The following is a 14,911-nucleotide window of genomic DNA, read 5'->3' on the forward strand; positions in this document are numbered from 1 at the left end:
ACTGTTTCTCTTTGCACAACAACTATTACCTAAACATGAAAATCAGCGTCGATAACAGAGAAAACACGGCGAAAAGCCCCTGGCCACCCTCACGCAGTCAATGCTCCGCGCGCTTGCGGTGCCCTGGCTGAAGCACGACCGTTTTTGCTGATATATTCTCTTACTCCAGAAAGAATAAACTCAGTAGCTAAAATGCAACGAAACCCAGATGATTCATGCAATGTCCGAAAAAAAACCCTGCTGTGATGGTGTAGCAAAGTAATGCCGGGTGACAAACTAATTGCTGTGAATTGGGGGGGGGGGGGGGCATTTTTATTTTTGCATTTTATATTTTGCTGCCCGCTAAATCAATTGAGCGAGCAATGAATGCAAAATTAAACTCCTTACTTCCTAAGGAGTGAGGAACTGTAATGTGTGTTTATTTAGAAAACGTAATAGTTGCAGTAATAGTAGTAGTAATAACAATAATAATAGTAATATCCACAACAACAATAATAACACCACCGAAGGCAGGGCTCTTCTTTAAGCCTTTGTTGAGCAGCAGTAACTCCATTGTTTATTTAGGCAGAGGTTTTTCTATCTGAAGCTAAGATCAAATTGTAGGTGTAATTGTTCAGCACTTAGGCAGAGCAGGGGGAGGATGGAAGCAGAAAGTCCTGGGTTTGGACTGACCAAAGCTTCCCAGGTCTCCCTCCACCAGCACCCGCTCCGGGGCGAACTCAGCACCCTCTGAAGCTGCTCCAGACCTCAGTACCACCCTGACGTTGCCTACCTGGAAGGGCAGAGTTGAAGCACTGCTTCTCCTCGACAGCTATTTCACAGGGATATTAAGCCTCATTTCCTCGATGGTAATGCAGTTATTTGGGTTTTCCTTCTTGCTCCAGTCTTGGTGGTTTAGCTATTTAGCGCAAAACACAAAAATCGAAGCTCGAGCTGAGCTCCGTACCCATCAAATAGGGGAAAGCAGTGGGGTTTTTAACAGGAACCTGTTCAGGTAAAAAGTTCCAGCAGAATTGCAGCAGGCAAGCGGGGAGAGGTCTCTGGGGAGAGCAGAGAGAAGCAACACTTTGGTGCACTGTCTGCAAACCCAGAATTCAGCAGCTTTTTTTGGCAGCCAATTTGTTTCAAGTGTTTTGTTTCAGGAAACGTATGTATTTTTCTTTGCGCATTTTGTGGATTTACTACAACCGCTCCTGACAGCTGTTGATTCAGTTAAATGAGCACATTATTAAAAATCCTCTAAGATAGCCGCGCTGAAAAACAGACACCTTTGGTTGGAACTGAAGATTTGAACCCAGCAGAAGATGCAAATGAAACCTCTGTGAAGAGGGTGTACAGCCTGGGCTGTGCCCGCAGCCGGGGGCAGAGGGGACTCCAGCCCCTCTTTGTGGTGACTGTTTTCTTTGTTTCGACCAGACCCAGATACTAAAAAAGAATGAAAAGCCAAGCAAACGATCCCAAGTATAAAAAATAAATGTTTGCTAATACTTGGAAGAATTACATCCCCAGCAGGCTGGTGTTAATGTGCTTCAAATAATTCTGCACTGTGCCCCGTACTTCATCTTCTTCCCTTACTTACTAGCCGATTTTGCAGAGGAAGAACACCTATACGAAACGAGGAGGGAAAGAAGTGGATGTTTTCATTTTGCTTTAGATCAAAGGCAAACAAGAACGCAAACTGTGGCATATTGAATATTTTTTTCCGCCGCTGTCATTCACACTAGGCTATCGAAGTTTTAGACAATTCCCCAGCCCGGCTGCATATTAAGCTGGCTGTGTACAGCTTTATTATAGCGCGGTGGTGAGGAAACATTAATATTCCTGTGTTGCATCTGACAGCACATTTACATGTGCCCATCTGAGCTCACACCTGAGAGCTGCTCCAAGGTACAGTAGCTGTGCTCCGATTGTAAAGGCAAATGAAGAACACAAATTCCCTGCTGGGATCGGGGCTGACCTCACCACACCCCACACCGCAAACCTTTCCCTTGCCAACCCGAGGCAATGCCACCTCCGAATGAAGAATGAGCCGGGGAGCAGCCACCAAGTTACCAGCCCTCGTGGAAGAAGAGCGAAAAGCCCCGCTGAAAGATTTTAAAGATGCGCAGCGAGTGCAGCTGGCCAATAAAGGTTGGGAAACAAACTCGCTGAACCCCGCGCGGGATGCGTTGCATACTAAACCTGATTAGGAAGACGGGGAGGATGTTTATGGGCTTCAAAACGGGTTCGGCACTAACACAGGAGGGTTTGAAAAACGTGAGCGCTTGGTCTGCCCATCCAGGAGGGTCCGCAGTCGCCGGTCCAGCTCCTGCAAGCAGTTAAGTGCGCAGGTGCTGTTCGGTCCGTGCCCGGCAGGATGGGGCACCTAAAGAGCAAATGGAATTTCATGGAAATTCATTCTGAAATGGAAAAGAGACCATCCCAACCGCTCGGGCGGTTTGTGGGTCTGTTAACGTGCCTGTAATTTTTAAAAGTATGTAATAAATCATAGCAAGCCACGTACTGATATCAACCATCGTGGGCCCAAACCTGCTATGCCCGACGTTACCAGGAGGCAGGCTGGAGCTACTGCGTTCGTACAAAGTGAGAGAAAATATGTTCATTAGCCCGGGGGGGGGGGGGGGGGGGGGGAAACACCAACCAATAGTTAATTTTAGGGCCATGCTACCAGTATGAATATAGGTCTTAATATATTAAACTATATGAGCTCGGCGCATTTTATGAACTTGTGCAATATCCCAGAAGCCGACACATAAAATAGAGCCCTCCCGGATAGAAGCTGCGTTCAGACGCCTGCCAGGCTGAGACGACGACCTCCTCGGACTCGCGACATCGCTGGCAGCGCCACGACCCGAACAAAATCACAACAGGCAAAAAGGTAACGAGAGATCCTCAGCGATTAGCTAAGAAAAAAAAAAAAACACAAAACAACAAAAAAACAACAAGTGGCAACGTGCCAGGCCATGTCCAGCCTGATGCTAAACGCCTTTTATTGCACAAAGCTGGTACTATCGGGTATAAAAACAGACCGAAGCTTGAAGGGAATTTTGTCCAAAAAATTTCCGTAATGAGGATGCGTGCAGACAAACAACTGGAGGCTGAACTCCTGTTGCCTGACACTGCCTCGCAAGCCTCTTTAATCGTCTTTATTATTTGAATGAAATAAGAAAGAGCTCGTGGGCTGAGGGCTGCATATACAAAACGGGGTGATGCTAATAGGCCTCCTCCTCTTTAAGAGAGGCATTCCCAAATGACGGGAATGTTTAGGGAAGACTTTATTTCTCCCACCGGGCTAATTAGAAGGTGTTTAATTTACTCCCTGCCTCAGTTTCCATCACCCGGCGTTCGCTGTCGGGACTCGCTGCACAGAGCCTTACGTTTATCACGCGCGTTATTTTCACAGCTTTCGGCACGTGATGCTAACGTGCACCTTTTCAGATCTATACGAAGTTCAACGCGTGCCGGGCTGCCTCTTCAACCACAAGTGTTTTGGATGCAGCGATGCTTCAGCCCGTGGCGAGCTCCACAATTACATGTCCCGTACGATAGGAGAAAAGAATGCAAAACGTATTTCTGATCCTCTAAACCAGAAGATCTGATTTGCAGGAAACAAAAAAGCAGACAGATTCAGGGCACCGCAACACTCTGATGCTCCCCTGGAAGGATCGTGCCAAGGCGAGGAAAACTTTCTACCCTGCTTCTGTGCTTCGAGTGAACTCGTATTTGTGTTTCCAATAAAGAGCCATTTTTACATTAACTGTCTGTAACAGCAGGGAATAGGAAAACCTACACAATCTTTACCTCGTACAAAGGATGATATTGGTGTCACGTGTTTGCTTCTTCAAAAAATGTTATTTATAAAAGGCAATGGGGAAAGCAGAGAAACTATTGACTCTTCTCCGTATCCCCGCGCGAGCAGCGTCAGAGCAACTTTTTGATCCCCGACGTTTTTTACATTCCCCCCCCCCCCGAGAAGTAAATTTCACAGCCGCACAGGCCACCGCCTTTAATTAAGCTTTCAAAAGTCTTCTGACAATGCCAACAATTGCAAGACACTTCTAGAGCTCAATCATGCAATCATCGTGACACTTCTATTTACAATTTGTCTTAGAAAGAGTTTCTCTGACATTGTACTTTGACAAAACAGCCAGGCTGCCGGTTCACAACCTTTCTCTGTCTTATTTACAAATACAGCTTATACGCAGGGCTCCGCATCTCAGGAGCGGGAGCCTTTGGGTAGCACCCTCGCTATTTTTCCCGCCTGCGACTGTTGCACCCAGCCTGTGCTCCCTGTTTCTTTGTATGGGGAACGCAGACAGAATTGGACTCCAAAATATTTCCATATTCCTTTTTTTCCCCCTCCCTTTTTTAAGCTTTCATCTTATTGTCCGGATGCAATGCTAACTATTCAATGCAGGCATCAATAATTTTTCATCTCCGGAACAAAACAAAATAATAAGGATTCGCAATTTACAACCTACAGAATTATAATGGCAACTACTAATAACAGCCCAAGAAAATTTCTGTGGTCTAGTGACTACTCAAAGACGTTATCTCCCGAGAACTGTGATAATCAAATGTACTCGGTCCAAAATTTAGTACCAAACCATGTCCACCTTCCCCCCAATTACCGCAGACAGCGGTTTTTCTTACGTTCTTTTCCCACGTATTTTATTTGAATGCCACAAGCGGCTTGAGAATAAAGGATTCGAGCAGTAAAAATGACCTCCCCTCCTCCTCCCCTCTTTGTACAGTAAATACGGCAGCCGCAGACACACACGCGGCATTATGAAGGGGAATATGCAGCAGCACTCCAAAGTGTTCCTCCAACTGAATCCAAGTAACATTTAAGATCCTTCCTCACCCAAAAAAACACCTTTCATTAATTCCCTCGGATTTATACATTCAACAAACAAACCGCTAAAACCTGACACCGGCGGACGATAAATATTTCTTCGGCCTTTTCAATAAGCGAACAGCAATTTTACATTCACTGATCTCTAGATACTTCAGTTAATATTTCCTCCTATTGTAAAATATGAGAGCGGATAACTAAAGCCCTGCCGTAGCACTCACTGCAAATCACAGGCTGCCGGTATCTGGTGGTGAGGCTTTGACATACATATTGATGAAAGCTGCCTCGTTGGACCCACACAACATATCCTATTAATTTTCGGTTAAATTTATGACATTTCAGCTATAGCGCTGGATCAGCATCACTCAAAATTTTATAGCGAGTCAAAGCTACGCGCAGGCAGACGCCCACACGGAAGAGACAGGTACGCATGCCTGCACCTATACGGATCTCACAGCTGCTGCCCAGGTTGCACACGCACATATAAGCTCTTGTAATCATCCCCGTCTCCGGAAAACGGGGAGGATAAAGAGCAGCCGATTGACGGTTAAAATAGACATCATTTCTCTCTGCATTTGAATGACTTGCTGCCTCCTTCCTTGTCTTTAGATGAGCCCATCCTTAACCATTACTTATCTTAAGATGATCTTTTACTGTAACAAACCAACTCGCCGACTACAAAACTGCAGTCGGAGCACATACTGCATCCAGAGCTAACCTATGGCACCTCTGTATCCACAGCTAACCTCTAACAACTCTGTATCCAGGGCTAACCCGTAACACTTTTTTTATCCAGAGCTAGCCCCTAACACCTCTTTCAGCCTAACAACTAACTGGGGACATTTTCACATTGCTACTAAATACATATTTTCTGGTCTCTTACCAGAAAGAATCAGTTCGCTCAATTCCTGCATATTTTTCGAAAGGCAGCCTCTGTCCTTTTTTTTTTTTTTTTAATTACACACTCGTATCTTTTTGCATTTTGCATTCTTGCATAGAGATCAGATATAAAATACCAGAACTGGAAGAGCCTGAGGTTGACTGCAGGGGCCTTCCAGAAACCTGAACTCCACAGCTCGCTCCGAGACCCTCACTGGTAATTTTACTGCCGGACCCTGCAAACTCCTGGCTACGAGCAATGGGTTACTCCAGCTATCGCCACACTTCTTTGGGATGGGAGGGAGCGAAACTTATCCAACTGAAAGGGGAGATGAAAACACGAAGGGGAGGGACGGTGCAAGACCCCAGAACTCCTGGTGCTCCCTTCCCGCTCCCGCAGCCGGGCTGCATTTCCAACCACTGCGAAGAAGCAGGGGACCCCAGCGCCCCTCGGCTCTGTCCCGGATGGGAAGGTGCAGGAGAAGACCTGTGCTCTCGGACCTCCCATCTGCGGGCACGGCCGGGCATCACCGCGCAGAAAATTTGGGGTGGGAGATGCCCAGACAACTGCAGCTCGGTCTCTGCTCACAACAGCGCTCGGGGCTTGCACCGTGGACCCAAGCCCGCTCCCAGCCAGGCCCCCCTGCACAGCAAAGGCCATCCCTAGGCGTAAGAGCAAGCAGGATCAGGCCCCTGCTGATGCGCTTCTCTCCTCACCCATTGCCCTCTGCTCACCGAACTGTTTAAAGTCAGTTAAAACCACAGCCTTTTCTGAATTCGCGGCCCCGCGACATCGCGCGAGGCCAAATCCTGCTCGCTTCACGTCACCCGTGCCACGCAAAACCGTGATTCGGCTCGCCGAGCCTCCCGCGCCGAACGAGCGCCAGAGCAAAACCCTCAGCTGAGGAGTTTCCCCACGTGCGGAACTCCCCACCGTGGCCGTCCCTCCGGCTGAGGGACCTATTTGGGACCGCAGCAAGGAGAGCGGGTTTAATTCTTGCTTGACAGCTACTGTGTTTTGTCTTTTCAACAGAGCGGCGCCATACGTAAATACAGCGTTACATCATACCGCCGCTCCTCCATATTTGGTGATTTAGTATGGCTCCAGAGCTCGGAAGACTACAAATCCCTTCCGCCAGGCTCCCGCTTCATTAATCATGCCCTACGCTTCTGCTCGTTTTCCGTCAGATCGCAGGCAGCACATGGAAATGGGCACTGCCCTCTACCACTCTAGGAAAAAAAAAACCACCTTTAACGTCTGCGGCTGGGAAGTGCAATATGCGGAATTACCGCGTTTTTTAAGTCTCGTTCGAAATGTAGCTTAGCAGTAGCCGAGCCTCTGTTTCCTCTTAAACGTACGTATATACGTGTATTCAAAGTAATACCTATTACTCTGCAGAAATAGTATATATTCATTCACGTGACCTACGCGTGTGTACGCACATGGCTTTGCGCATACGTATACGCGCGCAGACAGACACGCGAGCACTGATACACGTTTGCTGCCACCGCAAAACCTTCAAAACTACAGCTCTCCGGCGTGACTTGCCGGCTGGTTTGGAGGCCAGGGAGGCTGCGGGAGCATCGCGCTGAACCTCCCAGCGCCTGCTGCCCTATTATGGTTTAACTCTGTGGCCAAAGCAAGCCCAAGACAAGCTCCGGCACATCACGTCACGATGTACTGCGCCTCTGACAACCCCGAGCGGTCCCGCGGGCTCCCCGAAGAGAGGTACCTGCAGCGCCACATCCCAAACATCGCTGGCAGGGGGGGGTTTGAAACTGGTTCAGGCATTTGTTGGCGTTGATACGCTGCGGTCTCGCCTTTTTCGACCGGCAGTATTGGCGCGGTTTGAAGTGATTTGCAACGCTCGCTGCAAATGGGTAGTGCTCTTGTTTACTAGCAGGATTTCAAAAGCAGAGCGTGCCTTCTTACACTCCCAAGGCTCTGGGATTTTCTTTCACGTAGTACGCCGTATTTTCCGGTTTTAAAAAAAAAAAAAAAATGCTAAGAAATTGAATTATTTACCCTTTTTTTTTTTTTTTTTAAAATTGCATTTCATATTGTTTGTTGCACAAAACAAAACTCTGCCTTGGACATTTGTACGGCTGACATGTGGTTGTGTAAACCGCAAACAAAATCAAGATACATCTGTCAAAACCACATCAGAGACAAGAGAGAGCACAGCGAAGCATTTATCATTTGGCTGAGGAGGCAGGCTGCAAAGAGCGGCCTTTCCTGTCAAACCAACCTTTTGAAATTTCCAACATGCCCTTAAACTTTTCGAATAAGCATGTCTGTGCGCTTCAGCAACTGCCCTCTCTACTCTGGCCTGGCCAGTCGAAAATGGCATCTTAAAGTCAAGGTCGGTGGTGTCACTTTGCCATGGGGCTGTGTTTAATTACAGTCCATACGCTGACAGCCAATATGGAACCAAGGCTGGCTGATGCTCGGTTAACTCTTTCACCCCTGACTTTGCCAAAGACTCGAAAGCTCCTCGCTTTATCGCGTGGCAGGCTCTGAAATCTCCTCCTGCAGCGCTACGGCAGGCGAGACACCGGGAGACGGTGACTACAATACAATACAGGCACATCACGAGAGCAGCCTCAAACAATACTGTTAGAAATACCGGCTGGCACGGCACGTGCCTGTTGATCCTGCCTCTGCGCAGGCACTCGGAAATACCGGTCGTGCGCTCACCACTAACCGAAGGCAGGGCACTTAACGCGTCGGCCGCCACGGCGAGCAGAACAGAGAGACAGGCGCAGCAGTTTACAACTGCGAACACGCTAGGTTGCAACTGAAACGGAAATAAACTCGCAAACACTTCTCCTTGCTTTAATTTACCTGCTATATGTTCCTGTTTAGGGCAAATTCCTCTAGATGACGTTGATAAACAATCGTCATCCTCTGGCGTAACCTGGATGCCAACCTCCACAGGATTGGATGCTTTTTTCAGCTCACTTGGTGAGGGTGAAGGTGGCTTATCCACAGCCTTCTCTAAGCAGAGACTGCCATTGCATTGTTTCCGTTTGTGCTCAATAAAAATAAGAATGTCCCCCAACGGGAAGTTCATCTGACACTGGCCACAAGTGAGGAGGTCGTGGTCCCCTTCCGGAGCTCCCAATGTGCCATGTTCAGGTTCGTCATCAGTGAGAATGGCTTCAAGAGGTTCGGCTGCAGTTTGAGAAACAAAAGGAGAATCATTAGAGCTCTCGGGAAAGGCACCGGGCGCGGGGAGGGGGGAGGAACGCGCCGAGCCCCCTCTTCATGAATATCATACCCTGCTCGCAACCTCCGCCTGCTCCCCCCCGACTAAACCCATGCACCACGGCTATTAGCACGGCAGCGAGGAGGTGAATTCATCAGTTACAGGGAAGGGATTTTGCAGAAGCAGCTGTAGCACGCAGAACTCGGGAGAGCGAGCACTGCAACTGTCTGGTGTTCCTACACGAGGACAAATTTCTGACTCGACTGAACGATTCGGGGGTAAAATGAAAGGAACAGGCTGAAAGAATACGCTGCACAACTCTTGTAGCCCTACGAAGAGAAGCGAATACGGTGTTTTATTGCCGGATGTATTATTTATGTATATGAATTCAAGGCTAAAAGCACCGCACACGCGCTCTCTCACACACACATGGGTGTGTATTTTCCACCAGCCAGATCTACTTTCTAAAATTTAGACGCCTGAACCAGGCGGGCGCAGACAAAAGGCGTTTGAACCGATAGATGTTGCATATTCCCTGCACAGGCCGCGCAGGTAGCACGTGCGCGTGTAAAAGAAAAGAGAGGGAGAGCCAGACCGCATGGCCGCACACACCCAGGCCCCGACACACGGGGCACGTATAGCCCTCACAACGCATGTGCGTACGTACGCGTCTTTATTTGTGTCGCTCTCCCTATCAGCCCGTTTACGGCTTCCAATTTAAAAATTCGAAAGCCGGGAGTTATTTGTGGGGGAGGGAGGGGACGAGGCAGATAATAAATAAATAAATAAACGGCAGAAACCGAAATGAGAAAAAGCAAATGCAGCAGAAATGCCTGCGGGGCGGGGGGAGGCACCTCTCACTTTTCAGCTACTCCTCAGGATTCGACTAAATATCGAATTCACAACCGATTCCACCCAGAGATATTAGCTGGATGGGATGTTTTTTAGCACTTAAGGAAACAAGGCAATTAGTCATTTTTCCTTTTTCCTCCTGAAATAAAGGAATGCCTAAATTATCTCGAACGTGTTAGCACTGGCGGCCCTCAGCACCTAAAAACCAGCGTGGCCAAGTGACTGCCACATTTCCTCCCAACAGTGAGAAGTGCCTTCCTTAAACTCAAAATACCTTGCCTAATGTTGTCAAAGTTGACAAATTTTCTGAATGAGCTCCAAAAAGCTTCATTATGAGGCTATTTCTGCTCACAGAATCGTCAGTGGATGCTCTAAGGAGGCAGACGCCGCTCTCTTTTCTGTTGGCTTTTTTTTTTTTTTGGTTAAGTTTGCAGAGAAATACCTTGGCGATCTGTGTGCAGTCACCACCACTACTGCTTTTCACGAGGCAAAAAAAAATAATAAATAAAATAAATAGCAGCAGCGCGTTGGTATTCCTCTACCTGCGCAACACAAGACGCACGCTGACAGCGGCGAGCAGGAGGAGAGGGTACTACAAACACAACCCACCTCAAAACGCTGCCAGGTAACGCCAGCGAGACAGAATACAACTCCTAAACAGTTAATCAGGCTGACCTTCTTTAGCTGGCTGCCAATTTCACATTTAATGAACTTAAAGCCACAGAGAATCAAAAAATAGATTTTAATTTGACTGCACGATATTGGAACTGATTTTGATAAAGTGCAAAAATCCAGTGAACTCAGGTTAAATTTATTTCAACCCTACCTAGGCTGAATATTGAGGAGGAAGATCTGGAGTAGCTCCCAGTTGTGCTGCGTAAAATAATATTGAAAGAGCACACTACCTCGCCGTACCTCAGCTCCAACTAGGACACCGGGATCCAGTCCATCATTTCTTGCCTCTAGTACTACTTCTAATTTAACGTAAGGTCAACCACAGGAATATGAAGGTTACATTCGTATTAATAAAAACAATGTCTTAATCGCTGGGGTTTTCTTCTGAACTTAACAGACCGACAAGCCAAGACGCACAACGTGCATTTCACGCTCCTCGGGAAGCCGGGAGAGGAGCAGGGTGTTTCTGCGGGATTGCTGGGCTATGGCGGTTTTCTCCCCGGCCGTTCCTTGCGTTCGGACCGAGGGAGGGAATTATTGCAGGACTAATTCCACCAGTAGCTCGCTGCACGCCGCAGACAAAGGTATTTTGCACATCTAACTTCTAGCTCACCAACTCTCCGCAGCAAAAGGCACAAAATAACCCGTATTCCCCTTACAACCGGCTTAGCGAGGAGCTCTGCATAATCATTACTCAATTATAATGTTTTCCCGCGGCCTGATTTCTTTCTGACGCTGTCAGTATTATTTAGCAGGGGAAGGTAACCCGCTGCTTCGACACCAGACAGTTAAAAGTAGCGCTAAACAAAAATAGACTTTGCTAAAGTCTGTAGCGACTGGGCTGATTTACAATCAAAACCAGGAAATGAAGTGGTAATTCAGAGGTTGCTGATTACACCTCCACATTTCACCTAATTAATTTTATAGGAGGCAAAGTTCTTGAAAATAACAAGATGATCAAATGTACAGATATAAAACCTGTAACCTCAACATTTTCTATGCTCTTAACGTAAATTATTGCTAATTAACAAGAATTATATACTAATGTATGAAATACGGCTGGTACCGTCTTCTCTGCAAAACATTTGGCTCCCGACGGAGGCAGAGCCAGCAAAAATATGTTTGTATTATTACTGCCACTTTTCAAAGAAGAGCGAAAATACCGGGTTTACAAAGAAAACGCCAAAATACAAATCACCTGGTCTCGCCACCGATTTGCAGGATGCATCTTTTAATTCTGGGGCAATCAAAATTCCCTGCCTGGGTCCCTAATCATCCGTCCCTATTTTTCATGCAAATTGCCCTTCCACCAACATGTCTTTTCAGCTTCCCCCCCTTCGCCCTCCTACTCCCCCCTTCTTCCCCGTTCCCAGTCACCAAAACAACCGCACCGTCTCTTCGGCAAAAGCGGGATGGATTTTGGAGTGCCGGGAGAAAGGAGGTACCGGGGGCGATGGGGAGGGGATGGCCACGGCACGGTGCGGGGAAGTGCCCCGCATCCGCGCTGCCGGGGCATTTCCCCGCACCGTGGCGTGGGAAGGATGGAGAAGGGGCTGTTTAATCCCAAGTTTGTGTCCTGGGATGGGTGCAAGGAAGGAGGGGGGGGGGGGGGGAGAGACACACGACACTTGGGGGTACGATGGGAACCGCCAACACGTTATGGGGTGGGGGGAAACCCGGGGAGGAGGAAGGCGAGCATCACCCGGAGCAGGCAAACTCCGCGCAAAATTAAGAACAAAGAAGAAGGGGGGGGGGGGGGGATGGGGGGGAGGGAGCTGGGCGCCCTCCCCCTCCCGCCGGCCGGGAAGGCAGCGGAGGAGCCGGCCAGGTTCAAGTTCGCGGGTCTGCCCGGTTGTTTGATCTCGCTGTGCCTCCTAGCGACCGAAACGGGCAGGCAGCCCGCCCGCCGCCCCGGCTCCGGCACGGCGCGGCGCGGCATCCCCCCCGGCTCCCCGCTCCCCCAGCCCGGCCTCCCTTCCCCCCCCACCCCTTCCCCACCGCCATCTCCCGGCCCACCCCTCCCTCCCCATCCCCGGGGCGGCTCTCGCCGCTGGGAGCCCCCCCACTCCCCCCCGGGGCCCGTCCCAGCCGCCGCTCCCGCCCCACGCGTGCGGAAACTCCGCGCCGGCCCGCGGAGCGAAGAGGAGCCGCGGGGATACCCACACCCCCCCCCCCGCGATCCCCTTCCCCCGCATCCCGCTCCCGGGGCCTCCCGGCGTGGGGAAGGGACCCCCCCGGACCCCATCCCGGGCGGGGAGGAGGGGTCGCACCCCCGTAAGCGCGTTACAGCCCCTACCCCAGCGCAGCGCCGGGTGATTCAAATTAAAAAAAAAAAAAAGCAGCCTCGAGAAGTGGAAAAGAGGGAGAAAAGGATGAGGGGGGGCGAGGGGCTGAGCCCCTCCCGGGTTTTCGGGCAGAACTTGGGGCAGGGCAGAGCTCCGCGGCGGCGGGCAGAGAGCCGGGGGCTCGCCCGGGGGCTCCATGTGCGAACCCGGCTGGAAACGTCTGGGCAGCCGGGGGGGAGAGATCGCAGCGGGAAGTTTTGGGGGGGTTTGGTTGGTTTTTTGGTTTTGTTTGGGGTTGGTTGTTTTTTGGTTTTTGGTTTTTTTTTGCGAAGGGGAAGAAGGAGCCGGGGATGGTTGGCAGGGAGAAATCGCCTTGGGTTTTCTGCCATCCCCGGGAGGGAACAAAACCCGCCGGGAGGAATGGGGGAAAAGAGAAAGAAAGAAAGAAAAAGAAAAAAGAAGGGGGGAGAAGAAGGAGCGAGGAGCGGCATGCAGCGTTTCCCCTTCCCCCCGGCTCACCCCGAGGAAAAGGGGATTTTTTTTTTTTTCTTTTTTTTCTCCCTTCCTTCCCACCCCCCTCGCCCCAAACCTTTCCAGCTCGAGTTGCCTTTTGTTGTGCAAAGAGCGCTCCCGCTTATCTCGCATCTAGCCCTGGTGTGTGTGCTGGCGGCTGGAGGGAGGCAGCCGGAGAGTTTTTGTTGCGACCGGGGCGGTGGGGCTCGGGCTTTGGCTTTTTCCCTCCCGGGTTTGGTTCGGGGTTGCAATGCGGCGGGGAGGAGAGGGCCGGCTGGCGGGTGTGCGGCTGCGAGCGTGTGTGTGTGTGTGTGCGTGTGCGTGTGTGTGTGCTCAGCCCGGGCTCGCTCTCGCCTGTGTTTGTTGGCAGGAGGCTCCCCGCACACGCGGTGCTTGTAAACATTCAGACACGAGATTTTTCCCAATCAAAATCCACTTCCACTTTTTTTTTTTTTTTTTTTTTTTTTTTTTTTTTTGAAAATCTTCCAAAAAATAGTAAGCGAGCGGGAGGAAGGCGAAGCGTAGGGCGAGGAGGGAATCCCTCCCGGCGGCGGCCGGGCTCCGGCTGCCGGCTCCCTCGCCCGCCCGGTGCCGCCCCCCGCCCCAGCCCCAGCCCGAGCGGCGGCGGGGCGGGCGCGGGGCGAGGCCGGGGCGGCGGAGCCCCGCACGGCGCCGGCCCGGGGCGGCGGGGAGCGGCGGGACGGCCGCCCCGCGGCGGAGACAAAAGGCGGGCGGCCCGGCCCGGCCCGGCGCTGCCCCCCCCCCCGAGAGGGTGCCGCGGGGCGAGGGGGCGAGCCCGCCGGGCAGCCCGGGGGCCGCGGCCGCCGGACTTTCCCCCCGCTCCGCTCGCCCGCCGGCTCCGCGCCCGCCCGGCCAAGGTGTCCGGCGTCCCGCCCGCCGCTCCCGCTGGAATTCCTCGGGACTTTGGGCCGGCTCCTCCCGCGGCAGCCCCGCACCTAGCCCGAGCGGGGCGGCTCTGCCGGCGGCGGGGCGAGAGCCGCCGCTCTTGCCGCCAAAGAGCGGGGAGAAGGGAGCGGAGCGGGGGCGGCGGGAGGGCGCGCTGGCGGGCGGGGGGCGAAACAGGAGAAAAGTGATCAAGGTGATTAAATTAGAGAGGGAGAAATTAACCGGAATGCTGAGGATCCCGAGCCGGCGTGGAGTTCTTTTTTTTTTTTTTTTTTCCCCCCCGACTCGCTCACTCGCTCTCACTTTTTCTTTTTTTTTTTTTTTTCCCCTTCCTCCCCCTGCTCTCGCTCAAATTAAAAATTAAATCCGTGAAGGCGAAATTAAATAAATTGCTCTCCGGGTTACTTACGTGAAAATTCCCGTTTGCTTAAGTGCTGGGGTTTGCCTTGCTTGCGGCGCGACATGGTGGGTTGGTGGCTTCGGTGGCTTGTGAGTCGCTCGGTTCACATCGGGAGAGACGGGTTAGAGAGGAAGGAGACTCCAGAGAAAATATCTTCATCAATGTCTTTTGACATCCAAAATAAATTAGAAATAATACAAAGATGGCGCAGGGAAGATGAATTGTGGGATAGCAGTCATGGCTTTTTTTTTTTTTTTGTGCAAGGGGAAAAAAAAGAGAGAGAGAGGGAGAGAGAGGGAGAGAGAGAAGGAGAGAGAGAGATGAAAAAAATGGCAAA

General features: G+C 50.8%; 1 protein-coding gene across 2 annotated transcripts in view; it reads right to left on the bottom strand.

The window, feature by feature from the left end:
- Window positions 1-14,654, bottom strand: part of BCL11A (BCL11 transcription factor A) — a gene marked incomplete at its 3' end in the record, with an annotated part of 72,951 nt that extends 58,297 nt beyond the window's left edge. For both annotated transcript variants that reach the window (XM_082305215.1, XM_082305214.1), the window contains exons 1-2: window positions 14,584-14,654; window positions 8,580-8,909 (exon numbers count right to left, since the gene is read on the bottom strand). In XM_082305215.1, coding sequence (XP_082161341.1) covers window positions 8,580-8,909; window positions 14,584-14,638 — 385 coding nt within the window. In that variant the 5' untranslated portion in view covers window positions 14,639-14,654. The remainder of the gene's footprint in view (window positions 1-8,579; window positions 8,910-14,583) is intronic.
- Window positions 14,655-14,911: the final 257 nt, after the last annotated feature.

Source organism: Platalea leucorodia (assembly GCF_965183815.1).
Source record: "Platalea leucorodia genome assembly, chromosome: 3".
Taxonomy (NCBI): domain Eukaryota; kingdom Metazoa; phylum Chordata; class Aves; order Pelecaniformes; family Threskiornithidae; genus Platalea; species Platalea leucorodia.